Source organism: Hylobates moloch, unplaced genomic scaffold (assembly GCF_009828535.3).
Source record: "Hylobates moloch isolate HMO894 unplaced genomic scaffold, HMol_V3 SCAFFOLD_5, whole genome shotgun sequence".
In the NCBI taxonomy this organism is placed as follows: domain Eukaryota; kingdom Metazoa; phylum Chordata; class Mammalia; order Primates; family Hylobatidae; genus Hylobates; species Hylobates moloch.
The window spans coordinates 43,674,900-43,692,770 of NW_026652280.1; the positions used below are offsets into that span (position 1 = coordinate 43,674,900).

Consider the following 17,871-nt stretch of genomic DNA (forward strand, 5'->3'; position numbering starts at 1 on the left):
TACTCTTCTAGGGGTTTTTCATGCACCATCTCAGTGAGACCTCAACAAGGTTTTAATGAGGTAGGTACTGTTAATATCTTCATTTTACATATAAAGAAACACTCAGCGAAATTGAGAAGTTGTTGAAGATTACACAGTTAATAAATGGCACAGCCAGGTACTGTACCAGGGCAGGACTACAAAGACTACAAGCTTAACCAGCAGGCTATACTGCCTCTCAAACAGGTAATTCTTAGTCATAATTAAGATTTTTATTTTTTTTTTAGAGAGTCTCCAAAAAAACCGGAAGCTGTTGCCGAGGGTGGAGTGCAATGCTGCAATCTCGGTTCACTTCAACCTCTGCCTCCCAGATTCAAGCGATTCTCACGCCTCAGCTTCCCTAGTGGCTGGGATTACAGGGGTGTGCCACCACGCCTAATTTTTGTATTTTTAGTATAGATGGGGTTTCACCATGTTGGCCAGGTGGCTCTTTTACCACTGGCCTCAAGTGATATGCCCACCTTGGTCTCTCAAAGTGCTGGGATTACAGGCGTGAGCCACCGTGCCTGGCCACAAATTTTCATTAAGGGAATAATTGTATGATTTATCAAGTTAGAAAAGATACTATTATTTGGTTGAAGGGTTAAAACATTCGAGTAATGTTGAGTGATAAGATATGCAAACTCATGATTTTTTAAAGGAATTGATCTCTTCCAGTTCTGTCTCTGGTGTGGTCTAATGTAGCAGCACCATTACCGTTCCTGAGTAAAAGCATCCCAGTCTTAAGTTTTTGGTGTCACTATGAATTTCTGCTCAAAAGTAGCAAGATCTCTTGGGCAGTGGCTGCTTCCATGTCAGGGGCTGAAGGAGTGAAGATGGTCCTGGAACTTTACTTTGCAGAGAAGCAAGGATGGAATGCCTTCAAAGTTCTGATGGAGCTGAACAAAGAAGCCAGCTTACAAGGAGCTCAAGGAGCTCCTACTGGCCAAGATTTAACAACTTGAGCATCAAAATGGAAAATACAAATTGTAATTAATTAAAACAAGTAGACTGTGAAAAACTGTTTCTATCATAACGTTTTTGAAAGAAAAATTGAGATTTTCTTTTCAAATAACTAATATATATAAATTTATTTTTATTCTGAAAACTATTTCATTGTAAGTTTAACGTCAGGACACAGAGAAGTGTATTGCACATATTCTAGATAAGTTACTTATACCCTGGGGTTACGGCCCTCACACGGCTCACATACTGGGAGGCACACAGGCAGGAGACGCTCAGCAAACTCCTGTGTGAGAGCTGTGCTGGGGTGAGTATGGTTCTCCTCAGAAGTCCATTCTTCAAGAGGCATCTGACTCAGATTTGTGATCAGAGCTATGAGTATTTCTCTGTGTTACACAGCAATAAATAGTTTACTAAGAGGAAAAAAAAGTGCTAAGAGGATGGATCCTGTATAGTGAGAGGCTGAAGATGAGAAGGCAGGGTGATTCCATATATCATGGTCCTGAATCAGAGGGACGGAATCCCCTGGTGAATAAGAGGAAGACTGCCTATTATAACTGAACAGGAATGAGAAAATGAGAGGACACAACTTTAAAACAATGTCTCAAATGTGCAATTGTATTTTGAGACCCAGTTAATTCACTGGTACCACTCCTCTTGGATATGATCCATTTGGGAACATTACTTGGGAGTTCTAAAATCTGAGTAGGGATCAAATTAGGTCACCATTGTTTAAAAGGCCCAAAGGGCTGTGCTGAGGGGGAGAATAGTGCACACTTTAGAACTAGGGTATGTCGAAGATGATTTTGGCCTCCAGATTGTCATCAACTCTGTCATTCCAGAGTTGTGTCACCAACAAGGCACACCAGTTTTTGTCCCCTCTTGCCATTTTCCCAGGCATTCCTGTTGGCTTTTCTCTCTAACAGGGTTCTGGTTACCCCATACATCCCCTTCTGGCTGGTGAGGGTCTCTTTCATCCTCATGATGGCTGCCTTTAACTTAGGCTTGCTGGTCCACAGGGTCAGTGGTACTCTGGTCACATGTTCCAGGCTCCACAGCCCGTGACTAGAAAAGTAGCCCACGGCTATATTGAGCTGTCTTCAGGATGCACTGCTGCAGCCAGTAGGATGCATAAGCATGTGACAGGCCCTATGGCAATATGGTGGAGGCCCAGGAAAGCCATGAAATTAGAGCTGCTCAAAGTCTGAGCCTATGTTGCATCTCTGCTGCTTCTCTTTACAGGATTTAAAACTTAAATGTCTACATTAAATTTAAGGTAATGTTTATTTTTTTAAGGATAGGTAATTCACATAAAATTTACCTTTTCAATGTGTAGAATTGTGTTTTTAGTATAGTCAGAGTTGTACAACCATGGTTACTAATTCCAGAATATTTTCATCACCCTAAAAAGGAACCCCATACTCATTAGGAGTTGCTCCCCATTCTCCCTATCCCTCTGGCAACCACTTGTCTATTTCTATGTATTTTCCTATTCTGAACATTCCATATAAATGGAATCACACATTATGTGGTCTTTGGCATCTGGCTTCTTGCAATTAATACAATGTTTTCAAGAGTCATTAATGTTCTAGCATATATCAGTAATTTTTTATGATTAAACATTACTATTCCACTGTATGGAAAAACCACATTTTGTTTATTCAACAGTTGCTGGACATTCAAAAAACAGTTTTAGCTGCATTGAAATTTATATCTTATGCATATTATAAACACTACTGCCATGAACATTCATATATGTTTTTGTGTGGACATCTGTTTTCAGTTATCTTGGGTATATGCCTGAGTGGAATTGTTGGGTCATATGGTAACTCTGTTTAAATTTTTGAGGAACTGCAAACTTCCAAAGTGACTCCACCATTTTACAATCCTAGGAGCAATGTGTGATGGTTCCAATTTCTTTACATCTTCACCACTTGTACTGTGTCTGTGAGTCAGCCTAGTAGGTATGAAGTATCTTTTCGTGTATTCAATAGCCATGTTGGAGAACTGTGTTTGGATTCTGAGCATCTTTTGTCTTTTTATTATTGAATTTTAAGAGTTCTTTATAATTCTGGATGTAGGTCCCTTATCAGATACAAATGCTTCTCAATTTAGGATGGGTTATGTCCTGGCAAACCCATCGTAATGTTAAAAAAATCTCAAGTTGAGGCCAGGCACGGTGGCTCATGCCTATAATCCCAGGACTTCAGGGGGCCAAGTCGGGCAGATCACTTGGTCAAGCGATCGAGACCATCCTGGCCAACATGGTGAAACCCTGTTTCTACTAAAAATACAAAAATTAGCTGGGCATGGTGGCATGCACCTGTAGTCCCAGCTATTCGGGAGGCTGAGGCAGGAGAATCACTTGAACCCAGTGATTCAAGTGAGGTTGCAGTGAGCTGAGACTGTGCCACTACACTCCAGCCTGGCGACAGAGCAAGACTCTGTCTCAAAGAAAAAAAAAAATCTCAAGTTGAACCATCGTAAGTTGGAGGTCATTTGTATATGACTTGCAAATATTTTCTCCCATTCGGGGGCTGACTTTTCACTTTCTTGATGGTGTCCTTTGAACAGAGCACACAAGTCTTTAATTTTGATGAAGTCCAGTTTATCTGTTTATTTTTCTTGTTGCTTGTGCTTTTGGTGTCATATCTAAGAAACCACTGCATAATCCAGGGTTATGAAGATTTACTCCTGTATCTTCTTCTAAAGGTTTTATAGTTTTATCTCCACACTTCGATTTTCAAATATTCTTTAGAAATGCCCAAAGACCTTTCTGCCAAACAGAAAAGTCAAGAATCCACGGTGTCCCTCACTTGCAAATGAAGTAATCTGGACAATTTCCCACCTAAGAGTCTCTGTCTTTACTACTTTTTATCTACTTTCCAATCACGTGCTCAGAAAGGACCTTAGTTCTTAGTGTGGAACAAGTATAACTCATTAAATGTAGTAGTCTTGGAATCTGCAGAGTTTGTGCTATGTGCTGGGCAACAAACTAGGCGTTGGGGGTACAAGTGAGACCACTCAGGTCTGCAAAGAGCTCACAGGCAGTTGGTAATGATCAGAAACAAGAAACTACAGGGTCACCAGAACTGTGAAAAAAAGTGGCCCCTCATAATGCAGTGGGGTTGGGGTGGAGGGCAGTCTCCAAAGTGAGTTCTAAAGGAAAAAGCACATGCAGACGCCCGAAGCTGACAAGTACATGGTATGTATTGAGAACTGCAAAGAACTCGCTATGACCGGGTGATCAGAAGCAAGAAGAGTTCAAGAGAAACAGATGTTCTAGAGAGAAGTTAGCCAGAATGGTAAAGCAGCTACCATGGCCATTGTGTTGTGCCGGATGTTGTGGACACAAAGTCAATACCTGGCCTTTTGGTGCTGGCACCAGTTAGCACAATTTCATTTCATGCAACTATAAGACCAAGTTGTTAACCTTGGCCTTTGAGTGTTTTTAAATGACAAATAATAATTGTAGGCTGGGCACGGTGGCTCACACCTGTAATTCCAGCACTTTGGGGGGCCGAGGCAGGCGAATCACTAGGTCAGGAGATCGAGACCAGCCTGACCAACACAGTGAAACCCTGTCTCTACTAAAAATACAAAAAATTAGCTGGGCATAGTGGCAGGCACCTGTAATCCCAGCTACTCGGGAGGCTGAGGCAGGAGAACTGCTTGAACCCAGGAGGTGGAGGCTGCAGTGAGCTGAGATTGCACCACGGCACTCCAGCCCAGGTGACAGAGTGAGACTCCGTCTCAAAAAAAAAAAAAAAAAAAAAAAAAAAAGACATAATAATTGTACATATTTATGGGACACAATGTGGTGTTTCATTACATGCATACACTGGTGTAATCCAATCAGGCTAATTAATAGATCCATCACCTCAAACATTTATCATTTCTTGTGCGGAGAACATTAAAAAACCCTCTTTTGGCTGGGCACTGTGGCTCACACCTGTAATCGTAGCACTTTGGGAGGGTGAGCTGGGAGGATTGCTTGAAGCCAGGAATTCAAGACGAGCCTGGGCAACATAGTAAGATTCTACCTCTACAAAAAATAAAAAATTATGGCTTCTTGTAGTGGGAAATGAAAAAAATTAAAATATTAGCCAGGTGCAGTGGTGTGTGCCTGTAGTTCCAGCTATTCTGGAGGCTGAGGCAACAGGATCACTTGAGCCCAGTTCAAGGCTATAATGATCTACAATCATGCTACAGCACTCCAGCCCAGATGACAGAGCAAGACTCTGTCTCTAAAAAAAAAAAAAAAAAGCCAAAAACCCTGTTTCAGCTATTTTGAAATATACATTAACTATAATCATCATGCTGTACAACAGATCACTAGAACCGATTCCTCTTAATTGAAATTTCCCTTTCCCTTTCTACTCCCCGTACCCCCAACCACAGCCTCCAGTAATCACCATTATATCCTCTACTTCTATGAGCTCTACTTTTTGAGAGCTCATGTAAATAATACAGTATTTGTCTGTGTCTGGCTTATTTCACTTAGTATAATGTCCACTAGGTTCATCCATGTTATCACAACTGACAGAATGTCTTGCTTTTTAAAGACTGAATAGTATTCCATTGTGTACATTCACATTTACAAAAATCCACCCTTTGACAAGCATTTCTGTTGTTTCCATATCTTGGTTATTGTGAATAATGCTACAGTGAAACACTGTAGGGCAGACATCTCTTTGACATACTGATTTCAATTCCTTTGGATATATATGCAGATGTGGGATCATATGGTTATTCTACCTTTAGTTTTTTGAGGAACCTCCATACTGTTTTCCAAAGTTGCTGTACTAATTTATAGTATCACCAACAGTACGTTCCCTTTTCTAAACAGAAAGAAAATTTTAGTCTCCTATTGAGTGATCTATAATCAGGAATGTTCCAGGCATTTACTTTTGCAATCAAAATAGGAATAAGCTTCAGGTTTTACTAAGATAGTTATGCAGATAATTGTGAGAAAATAAGGACCCACTTGATCCTTTTCCTGAATTATCAACAATGCTATAGACACATGGAAGAAACCCTTATGAGTGAACAGACCCTCTCACAAAGATCTCAATTCCCTTTTGAAAGAAAATAACATAAAAACTGCTGACTAAAGGAAGAAAAAATAGTAATGCCACTACTCAATGTATATATATATCTTTATATACATACACATATATATCTATAGATTATGTATCTACAAGGAACTTTCATATATTTTTTGATCCTCACAGTCGTCCTATGAGGTAGGCAGGTTTCACGTATTCATACTAATGAGGTATTTTCCCCATAAACACTGAAGGATGCCAAGAAAAGTTTGCATTCAGATCTAGTTTCCATGTATTCAAAAAATAAATAAAAGTTTAAAAAGTTGTTTTCAGAATTGACATCAGGCATTTCTTATTTTCAAAGTCCACCCTTCAGAGAAGATAAGAAATTTCTGAAGTCCGCCTTTGGAATCTTTTGGGATTCATTCTGACTAAGTAACATTTTTAGTTGAGAGAAGTGTTTCTTTGTTTTGCTCGTATTCTTTGAGGAGCAAGTAGATACTGACTGTCCAGATGTAGGTGTTCTGAAAAGAAACAAAACCACATTCAGTTATACCAACAAATGACAATCATTTTCTACTCTTTTGTATTATGGCCATATACAGGCAACAGCTATCCTCAGTGTATTATCATTTGACAAATCCCTGTTCAGTTAGATTTCCTCAGGAATTTCTGACAGAGAAAAGGGCAAGAACAAATGTTTAGGGCAAGAAAGTATACTATGAATGGTTCAGTATTTTTTTTTGGAGATGGAGTCTCGCTCTGTCGCCCAGGCTGGAGTGCAGTGGTGCCACTTCAGCTCACTGCAACCTCTGCCTCCCAGGTTCAAGCAATTCTCCTGCCTCAGCCTCCCAAGTAACTGGCACTACAGGCAAACACCACCACGCCTGGCTAATTTTTTGTATTTTAGTAGAGATGGGATTTCACCATGTCTCAGGTCTCAAACTCCTGAGCCGCCCACCTTGGCCTCCCAAAGTGCTGGGATTATAGGTGTGAGCCACCATGCCCGGCCGTGAATGGTTCAGTTTTGTCGGCACATAGGATGATTTAAGGCAAAGAAAGACAGGCAGACAGATTGGTGCCAGATAGGACTGGCAAGCCATGCTAGAGCACTGATCCATATGCTACACAGGTGAGATGATCACACTAAAAGAGTTTGATCCTAGAAGCAGGGAGACCCATTAGGGAAATCACTGCAGTAGTCCTGACAAATGGTGCATAAGGACCTGAACCAGAATATAGCAGCACTAGGGAGAAAAAGGAGCAAAAAGATGAAAACATGGAAGTAGAATATATAGAAATCGGTGACAAGGACCAAGGAAACAGGGATTTTTGAATGTACCTGTCATTTTGGGTCAAAATGTCCAGAAAGTTGTGTTCATTCACAGAATAAAGAACTCAAGGCTGGGCGCAGTGGCTCATGCTTGTAATCCCAGCACTTTGGGAGGCCGAGGCGGGCGGATCACGAGGTCAGGAGATCGAGACCACGGTGAAACCCCGTCTCTACTAAAAATACAAAAAATTAGCCGGGCGTGGTGGCGGGCGCCTGTAGTCCCAGCTACTCGGAGAGGCTGAGGCAGGAGAATGGCGTGAACCTGGGAGGCGGAGCTTGCAGTGAGCCGAGATTGCGCCACTGCACTCCAGCCTGGGTGACAGAGTGAGACTCCGTCTCAAAAAAAAAAAAAAAAAAAAAAAAGAACTCAGGAGGATGGACCGGTTTGAGTGGTTAGCTGTGGGGAAATGATGAACTAAGTTTTGAACATATACGGGACTGAAGTGGATATATTTAGCAGGCAGCTGGAAATAGGCACAGGAGATGTTGGAAGCAGAGTAACATACCTAGAAGTCAAATGCATTGAAATAAGCATTGAAGATATGGGAGTATGTGACATTAGAAAAGAGTATGGAGGAAAAATGGCCAAGTCCTGAAATGCATGGCATATTTAGGGAGTATATTAAACACAGGAAATTAGAAGAAAACACTTGAGTTAACACTGGCAATTCAAAAACTTCATGGATTAAGATACCTGAAAATCGATGCTGGGCTCTTGCCTTTGGAACCAGACATGTCATGGTTTGGGTTTGCAGTCCTTCTCTCTGGTGTCTTCAGGCTGAGTTTACTTGTAGGAGTGGCAGGATTGCTCTTCAATGCGGACAGAAAGCTTCTACTTTTACCATGATGTTTCACTGTTCTGTTGCATGTTTTACAAGTGATCAACTACCATAAAAAGAAGAAATATCAGTCCCGTCATTTATCTTATAATTTAACCCCATAAACCACATGTTCATTGAATTTTTAAATGTCAGGGACTACACCAGATACTATAGGGGTAAGTAGAATAGAGGCTGTCCTTGGGGAACTTGCAATCTAGTAGCAACAATCAGACAAGACAATTTTTTTTTTTTTTTTTTTTGAGACAGAGTCTTGCTTTGTCCCCAGGCTGGAGTGCAGTGGCGTGATCTCTGCTCACTGCAACCTCTGCCTCCCAGGTTCAAGCGAGTCTCCTGCCTCAGCCTCCCATGTAGCTGGGACTACAGGTACCTTCCACTGCGCCTGGCTAATTTTGTATTTTTAGTAGAGACGGGGTTTCGCCATGTTGGCCAGCCTGGTCTTGAACTCCTGACCTCAGGCGATCCACCCGCCTCGGCCTCCCAAAGTGCTGGGATTACAGGCTTGAGTCACTGTGCCCAGCCGACAAATTTAAAATGAGAAAATGTTCAATAAAAATGAATGGCTAAACATTTGTATTTAATTTAAAATAGGTTTTCAAAGATAATGAACTCTACTTTTTAAATATAAAACCATGTTTGGGGGGAATTTGGGAAGAGATGGGAGATGATACTCTTTAACATCTGGAGGAATGTTCTTTGTAACAGCAGTAAGCATTTAATATTTTTTTACAGATGAACTTCAAGCCTCTTCCCAAAAACAATATGGCACAGTATCACTGGAAATTTAAGTAGCCTCTTCAAATCCTTAGCAATTTTGTAAATATAGGTCTAAAGTAACTTATACAACCAAATGAGTTGTTATACTCTCACATCTCTCCACTCCCATCATTACCTCTAGAGGTTGACTTTCTTTTCAAGATTCATTTCTCAAGAAATGGTCCATTTTCTAGCTAATTTCCTTTCTTCTACATATCTAACTGACTGTGCACAGGACTCAGCCCATGCCTCGGCAAATTAATACAGACTAGTTAAAGTGAGAAGTAGTTTGATGTCCATGAGCAGATGAAAATGCCAATGGAAGATCTGCATCTATCAAAGGTCTATGTTGCTTTACACTTTTTGGAAGGAGGCTGTATACAGATTAAAATAAATCAGAAAAACAAATACCTCTAGCACCTTTCTAGCTGACTTCTGATTAAAATACATTAGAATGTAAGCTTCATGAGGGCAAAACACTGCAAGATAGTGAGGCAGCATTGTCTTCCCATTTAAGAACATTTTCCAAATATGTGGCAGTAATGATTTTTGAAAAATACAATTCTCCAAGAACTAAGAAACTGAATTCTATACTCACTTCAATATTCTATCTCTTCTCTCTTTCCCTTTAACCATTCAATTTTATGACAAAGCAAAATGCACCTACCTGACCAACACTGGTAAACTCCTAAATATGGCAATTTTCAATCCAAGTAATTGCTAATTATAGTCTTAGGCCAGACATAAGCTGTCATAATGTCCAGTGCCTGGCACAGTGCTGGACAATCAGCACGCACTTGAACAGTTGATAAATGTTAACATAAAATATGCAGGATATAAAGTGTATTTGCTACTGGCCTCCATATAGTAAACCATACATAATCTGACTTTGGTTGTTTTATTCCATCTTATATCCCCAATATTAAATGTTGCTTGGCATATGATAGACCCTCAATAAAATGTTTAAAGAACAAAAGATGCATTCACCTTTGTTGGGCATACCTGTAAATACACACTCTGACATGGAGTGGGAGGACAGCTGAAGAAGTGACATGATACCTACATACATAACATACTACTATTTGAAGCAAAGGACCATTAATTGAAAAAACAATGTAGTGGTAACTGCAATTTAGGTGGAGCCATAATGGTCAGTTCAAGAAATCCGCACATTTGTGAAAAATAACACTCAACAATGGGATCTCAAAACAATTGAGAGCTCACCATATTTGGTTTAGGTAATCATGAAAAATAAAAATAAGCTGTCCTTATAATGAAACACTAATCATCAGAGAAGTGTTTATGTATATATTTTGATAATCCAAATATACTACTATAAATCTCTGAGTTATATCAAGGCTGACTCTTAAACTGATTTTAAGTGAAAGAAAAGAAAATTCTAGTTTACTCATACATACTGGAACTGAAATCTTACCAATACACTTTTGGAGTTTTTGAACTTTTTCACAATTTTTGCTTCTTTAAAACTGAGTGTATAGTTTCTCGCTTCTCGATTAAGAAGTTTCTGTATTTTGGGTGTCAACTTGGCTTTGGGTTTGAGACGCACTCGAGAGTTATCCAGAACCAACAACTGGAAACAGTATGGACACGTTTCTTCAAAAGTGCTCTTATCATCTAAAGTTATACAAACGAAACTCACAATTCAGCAAATCAGAATATTTTGTTACCTCAAACTGCCAACATTATAAAAAGTATATTGATATTTAATATAAGCAGATACACATTCTTAAGTAAACTCAAAATATGAAAATTTACAAAAAGATAAATTGACAGTAATTTACTATGCAGAATACTACAGTTCCATCCATTCACTCCTTTCAGCAACAGATAGGCAAATCTCCAACCTATGCTAGCAAATCCTGTAGGCTTTAAAATATATCCAAAATCTAGCCACTTCTCATTACTTGCTACTAAGTTTTAAAAGGCTGTTATGTTTCACCAATTTTACCAATGCTTACCACAAAATAACAAATCGCACTGCAATTTTGTTTCTTTTTTTAAATAGCACAATGAATAGTATCTACGGTTGAGCACTGTGCTACGTGCCAGGGATATAACAGCACTTATAAAGCTAAAGACCACACTTAAACTTAGCTCTGCCAAAGTGAAATTCATTCATATTTACTAAGTGACAATTAAGAATGCCAGGCACTGTTCTGAGTGCTGGAGACACATCAGTGAACAAAGGACAATTCACCGAGGCATACAATAAATATAACAACGTCAAATGTTAAGTGCTGGGAATAAAAAAGTAAGATAGGAAAGGGGAATAGAAGTATTGATGGAGTTACTGTAATTTTAAATAGGTGGTTAGGGAAAGCTTCATTGAGTGATATCATAGAGACCAGAGGAAAATGGAGGATTCGCATGAAAGCAGATATGTGAGGCAAGAATCCCAGGCAGAGTGAAGAGTAGCTGCAAAGGCCCTGAAACAGAAAAGCAAGGAGGCCTAGTGTGACTGGAGTTGGGTGAAGGAAAGAGTAGATCAGAGAGGTATTCGGGCCTATGATACAGGGCCTTACAATCCTTTTAAAGGACTTTCACTTTTACTGGGAGATGGGAAGCTGTTAAGAGTTTGTGGCAGAGAAGTGACATGATCTAGCTTTGGTTTTTATCAGCATCACTCATGCTGCTGGCTTGAGAACACACTAGAAACGCATGGGAGCTGTTAGCACTAATCCAGGAGAGAGCTGGTGATGGCCTGGAGCAGGGTAGTAGCAATGGATGTGGTGAGGAGTGGAGTGCAGGGGCGCCATCTCCGCTTACTGCAACCTCCACCTCCCGGGTTCAAGAGATTCTCATGCCTCACCCTCCCGAGTAGCTGGGATTACAGGCGTGCACCACCACGCTGGGTAATTTTTTTGTATTTTTAGAAGAGACAGGGTTTCGCCATGTTGGCCAGGTTGGTCTAGAACTCCTGGCCTCAAATGATCCGCCCGCTTCGGCCTCCCAAAGTGCTGGGATTACAGGGGTGAGCCACTGCTCCTGGCTGATTCTGGCTACATTTTAAAGCCAACAGGATTTGCTCGCATACTGGCCTGGGGGAAGAGAGTTAGGGAGTCAAGAATGGCTCCAAGGTTTTTGGGCTCAATAACTGTAAGGGAAGGATGGAATTATTTACTGAAATGAGAAAAACTGGAGGATCTTGTTGGTGGGTAAAGCTCAGGTTTTGGACATATTAGCTAAGTTTGAATTACCAGACATTGAAAAGAATTTGTCAAGAAGACATTTGGATATATGAGTCTAGAATTCAGAGGAGAGGTCTGCGCTGAGTATATATATTTGTAAGTCCTCAGTATATGGTATTTAAAAGCCATGAGATTGGATGAAAAACTGTCACCAAGGAAGTGAGTGTGCCTAGAAAAGAGGTCCAAGGGCTGAGTACTGGGCCACGACAATACTTAAAGCTTGGGGAGATTAGGAGGAACCAGCAAAGCAAATCGAGAAGTAATAAATGAAGAGGAGATGAACTACGTAATGACCTAGAAGCCAAGGGAGGAAACTATTTCAAGACTGATCAATGTGTCAAATGCCGCTAATAAAGCAAGACAAGGTACATTAAAGAATTTGGATTTTTCACGAAACCGAGAAACATGCGGGTTTTGTTGTTGTTTTTACGGAGGGGAGTGAGTCCATCGGCCTTATTTGAGCGTTGTGCGGAATAGAGGAAAGCGGGGCGACAAAGGCCCAACGCACAAGAGACAGGCGTTCTTCTTACCGTGCGACGAAGTGTAGGCCCAGCTGTAAAAGAGAAAGAGACTTGTCAGGAGCAAAGGAACACCTCCCCGCTCGCCTCCCGCTTCCTCTCCAGTCCTCTTACAGGAGGTAGCGGGCTTGGCCCGGGCAGCTGTCGTGCAGTCCCCGCGCTGCAGCCTCAAGGTAGTGCTTCTGTCTCATCGCCGCCGCCGCCGCCGCTGCCGCTGGCTCGCCGCAGGAACCAGCGGAGAAAATACGGCGCCGGAAGTCTGCTTCCCAGCGACGCCGACGTTGGCGTCCAGACTCAAGCTGCTTCCGGAAACAGGCACCCTCGGCAGAGAGGTTGCGGTTTCATTCGCGTCCAGTCTGGCGTGGAGGCGTGCCCAGCCGGGAGGCGGCCCCACCCGCCCGCTGCGTCCCCGCCCCCTCAGTTCCACCCCTTGGCCTGCCGGGTCCTCTCAGGCACCCAGCGGAGTTTCGAGTCAGACTTGAGCTTGGGCGTAGCCACTAGACCGGGCTGCGGCGGTAGAGTCAAGAGGTGAGGCTCCCACCCGCCTATCTTCCTCCCGGCTCGCCTCCTCTCTGACAGCCCTGTTGTGATTGCTCTGCGGCAGCTTCGCCCTCCAGATGCGCCGGGCGCCGTACTGACTGGGGCGCCGGCGGGCGGAAACGCTGCCAGCAACGAGGCCGCCGAGAGGAGCGTCCCCAGTCCAGCCTGCCCTCCGCCTGCGTAAACGCTAGCGTTTCTCTTTTTGTAATTAAAGTGAAATTCGCATAACGTAACTTTGACCATTTTAAGGTGAACATTTCAGTGGCGTTTAGTAAGTTTACAATGTTGTGCAAGCACCATTCTGTTATTTCCAAAATATTTCGATCACGCCGAAGGACAGCCAACTCCATGAAGCACTTACGGCCCATCCTCCCCTCCCTCCCAGGCCTTGGCGACCAACAGTCCGCTTTCTGTCTCTATGGATTTACCTATTCTGGGCATTTCACGTAAATGGAATCATACACACGACCTTTTGTGTCTGGCTTCCTTCACCTAGCATAATGTATCAGGTTCATCCACCTTGCAGCACGTATCAGTACTTCATTCGTTGTTATGGCTGAATAATGCTCCATTGTATGGCTGTATCTGTAGGGACCAGCCCCACAGGGTCGGTGGGTCTCTCCCTGTGTGCGGCCACGAGAGAGTGTAGAAATAAAGACACAAGACAAAGAGATAAAAGAAAAGGCAGCTGGGCCCGGGGGACCACTACCACCAATGCCCGGAGACCGGTAGTGGCCCCAAATGTCTGGCTGCGCTGCTATTTATTGTATACAAAGCAAAAGGGGCAGGGTAAAGAATGTGAATCTTCTCCAATGGTAGGTAAGGTCACATGGGTCACGTGTCCACTGGACAGGGGGCCCTTCCCGGCTTGGCAGCCGAGGCAGAGAGAGAGAAAGACAGCTTACGCCATTATTTCTACACATCAGAGACTTAGTACTTTCACTAACTTACTCTGCTATCTAGAAGGCAGAGCCAGGTGTACAAGATGGAACATGAAGGTGGACTAGGAGCGTGACCACTGAAGCACAGCATCAGAGGGAGACAGGTCTCCGGATAACTGCGGGAAAGCCTGACTGGTGTCAGGCCCTCCACAAGAGGTGGAGGAGCAGAGTCTTCTCTCAACTCCCCCAGGAAAAGGAGACTCCCTTTCCTGGTCTGCTAAGTAGCGCGTGTTGTTCCTTGATACCTTTTGCTACCGCTAGACCACGGTCCGCCTGGCAACGGGCATCTTCCCAGACGCTGGCGTCACCGCTAAACCAAGGAGCCCTCTGGTGGCCCTGTCCAGGCATAACAGAAGGCTCACACTCGTCTTCTGGTCACTCCTCACTACATCCCCTCAGCTCCTATCTCTGTATGGCCTGGTTTTTCTTAGGTTATGATTATAGAGCAAGGATTATTATAATATTGGAATAAAGAGTAATTACTACCAACTAATGATTATTGATATTGATATATAATCATATCTAAGATCTATATCTGGTATAACTATTCTTGTTTTATATTTTATTATACTGGAACAGCTCGTGTCCTCAGTCTCTTGCCTCGGCGCCTGGATGGCTTGCCGCCCACGGTATCACAATGGTTTATCCATTCATCAGTTGATGAACGTTTGAATTGTTTCTACTTTTTGGCTGTTATGAATGAATGCTGCTGTGAACATGTGTGTACATGCATTTGTTTGAGTGCCTGTTTTCTGTTCTTTGGGGTATAATACCTAAGAGTAGATCTGCTGGGTTATGTGGTAATTCTGTGCTTAATGCGGGTTCCAGTTTCTCCGTATCCTCACCAACATTTGCTTTTCTTTTTCTTTTTTAAATCTAGCCTTCCTAGTGAGTATGATGTAGCATCTCATTGTGGTTTTGATTAACATTTCCCTGGCGACTGATGCTTTTGAGCAGCTTTTCATGTGCTTGTTGGCAATTTATATATCTTTGGCTGTTTAAGTTATTTGCTCATTTTTTAATTGGAGTTGTCTTTTTGTTGATGAGTTGTAAGGTTTTTTAATGTGTATGTTCTGGATAGTGGACCCTTATTTAGGCTGCTTTATTTATTTATTTATCTGAGATGGGATCTCACTCTGTTGCTCAGGCTGGAGTGCAGTCGTGTGATCACAGTTCACTGCATTCTTGAATTCCTGGGTTGGGTTAAAGGGTTCTCTTGCCTGAGCCTCCCTAGTAGCTGGGAACCAGGCACACTACCATGCTTAGGTATTGTTATTATTATTATTATTATTTTGGTAGAGATGGGCATCTCATTATATTGCCCAGGCTGGTCTTGAACTCCTGGGCTCAAGCGATCCTCCCACCTCAGCCTCCCACAGTGTTAGGATCACAGGGGTGAGCCACTATGCCCAGCCCATTTTCAATTTTAAAAGGGAGCTAAATTGGCTAAGTGCAGTGGCTCATGCCTGTAATTCCAGCACTTGGGAAGGCCAAGGTGGGTGGATTGCCTGATCTCAGGAGTTGGCGACCAGCCTGGGCAACACGGTGAAACCCTGTCTCTACTAAAATACAAAAATTTAGCCAGGTGTGGCGGCATGCGCCTGTAATTCCAGCTACTTGGGAGGCTGAGGTACAGGAATCGCTTGAACCCAGGAGGCTGAGGTTGCAGTGAACTGAGATCGCAGCCACTGCACTCCAGCCTGGGTGACAGAGCGAGACTCTGTCTAAAAAAAAAAAAAAAAGGAGGGAGGTGGGGGGCTAAATTATATAAAGATTTGTAAAGAGAAAGTATGTATTTACATCTCTATAGGCATTTTAACTTTTTCCAAAGAAAAGTTCTTTTCCCTGCTCTTCCCACCTTTCCATCCCACTTCTCTAAGGTGATCAACATGAATAATTGGGTGTCTCCTCTACCTATGTCCTTATACACTTAACTACATGTGTAAATATGCAACCCCCCCAACTTACCATGACCACAACAAAAAAAAACAAACCAAACACACACACAAAACCAAAACCAAAACCAAAAGTAAAATGTTAGTTCCTTACTGTATAACTTGCCTTTTTTCCTTAACAGCAGGCCACAGACATCTTTTCAAGTTAGTATATGCTTTTAAATAGCTGAACATATTACAAAATGTAATGAAACATAATTTAATTTATTTAACAAATAAATAACCATAATTTATTTTCCTATTGATGATCATTTGAAAAGAAAATTAGTGCTTTGCTAGTTTATACAGTACTGGTGCTTTTTATTTCTTTTGCCTGAATTCCTAAAAGAGAAATTACTGGGTAGAATAATATGCACATTTTTTATATGCCAGATCATCCAGAAAAGTTTGTAGCAATTCATATTCCCAGCATCAATGACTAAGAAGGCTAGGTCAAATTAGATGGGTGAAAGGCAAATCCTCTTTTCATTTATCCCTTTGATGGTTTGCATTTTCTTTTATGAAAAGAAATCTCTTGTTGGATTGTTTATCAGTTTTTAGAAGATCTTTTATTTTGGTGAAATTCACTTTCTGCTTGTCATATGTGATGCAATGTTTTCTTCTTCCTTATCTTTGGCATAATTTATACCTTTTTTTTAACCTTACAGAATTTTGTATGTGATCAAACAAGTCACTCTTTTCATTATTGGATCTGGGTTTTCTGTGTGGTCCAAAAAGTCCTGCTTTGTCAAAGTTAGGCAACTAACTATTCAATCAGATTTTTTTGTTTGTTTGTTTGAGATGGAGTCTCTGTTGCGAGGCTGGAGTGCAGTGGTGCAATCTTGGTTCCCTGCAACCTTCGGCTCCCTGGTTCAAGTGATTCTCCTGCCTCAGCCTCCTGAATAGCTGGGATAACAGGCATGCACCACCACACCCAGCTAATTTTTGTATTTTTAGTAGAGACAGGGTTTCACCATGTTGGCTGGGATGGTCTGCCATCTCCTGACCATGTGATCCACCTGCCTTGGCCTCCCAAAATGCTGGGATTACAGGCGTGAGCCACTGCACCTGGCTAATCAGATGTTTTTCTCATACTTTTCTAGTATAATTTCTTCCATGCACATATTTAATTGATATGAAATGTATTTTCACTTAAATGTAAGAGCATCTGACATTTTTTCAAAATGGACAGTAAGTTATGCAAAAGCCTCCTGCTAGGTAAACTAGTCTTTTTCCATTTGAATTGAAATAAAAATAATATGCAATGAGCACTGTATATGTGCCAGGCACTTTTCTAAGCATCTTAACATGTATTAATTTATTTAATCCTCACAACACCACCATGGCATAGGAGAAATGCCACTACACCATATAGAAGTTTTGTTTTGTTTTGTTTTTTACATAGTTGTATCTGTTTCTAGGTCACTAATAAAGCAGAAAGAGGGAAAATGTGAAAATGAAATCCAATATGTGTGCATGTGCTGAGACCAGCTTGGTCAGGGAGACCCTAACCCAGTGGCACTAGAGGAATTAAAGACACACACACAGAAATATAGAGGTGTGAAGTGGGAAATCAGGGGTCTGACAGCCTTCAGAGCTGAGAGCCCTGTACAGAGATTTACCCACATATTTATTAACAGCAAACCAGTCATTAGCATTGTTTCTATAGTTATTAAATTAACCAAAAGTATCCCTTATGGGAAAGGAAGTGATGGGCCGAATTAATTGCAGCAGGAACATGCCCTTAAGACACAGATCGCTTATGCTTTTGT

General features: G+C 41.8%; 1 protein-coding gene across 2 annotated transcripts; it reads right to left on the minus strand.

Annotated features, from left to right (window-relative positions):
- Positions 1 to 6,122: 6,122 nt before the first annotated feature.
- On the minus strand, positions 6,123 to 13,033 carry CUNH18orf21 (chromosome unknown C18orf21 homolog). Of its 2 annotated transcripts, XM_032152502.2 has the most exons (5): positions 12,799 to 13,012; positions 12,697 to 12,719; positions 10,393 to 10,592; positions 8,057 to 8,247; positions 6,123 to 6,553 (listed from the first exon to the last, which is right to left on the minus strand). In XM_032152502.2, exons 1-5 carry the CDS (start codon positions 12,873 to 12,875, stop codon positions 6,388 to 6,390), a joined length of 657 nt encoding a protein of 218 aa, XP_032008393.1. In that variant the 5' UTR covers positions 12,876 to 13,012; the 3' UTR covers positions 6,123 to 6,387. The 2 variants fall into 2 exon arrangements, with proteins under 2 accessions (XP_032008393.1, XP_032008394.1); XM_032152503.2 differs by lacking the exon at positions 8,057 to 8,247 and having other exon boundaries at positions 6,461 to 6,553; positions 12,799 to 13,033.
- Between the last annotated feature and the right edge of the window lie 4,838 nt (positions 13,034 to 17,871).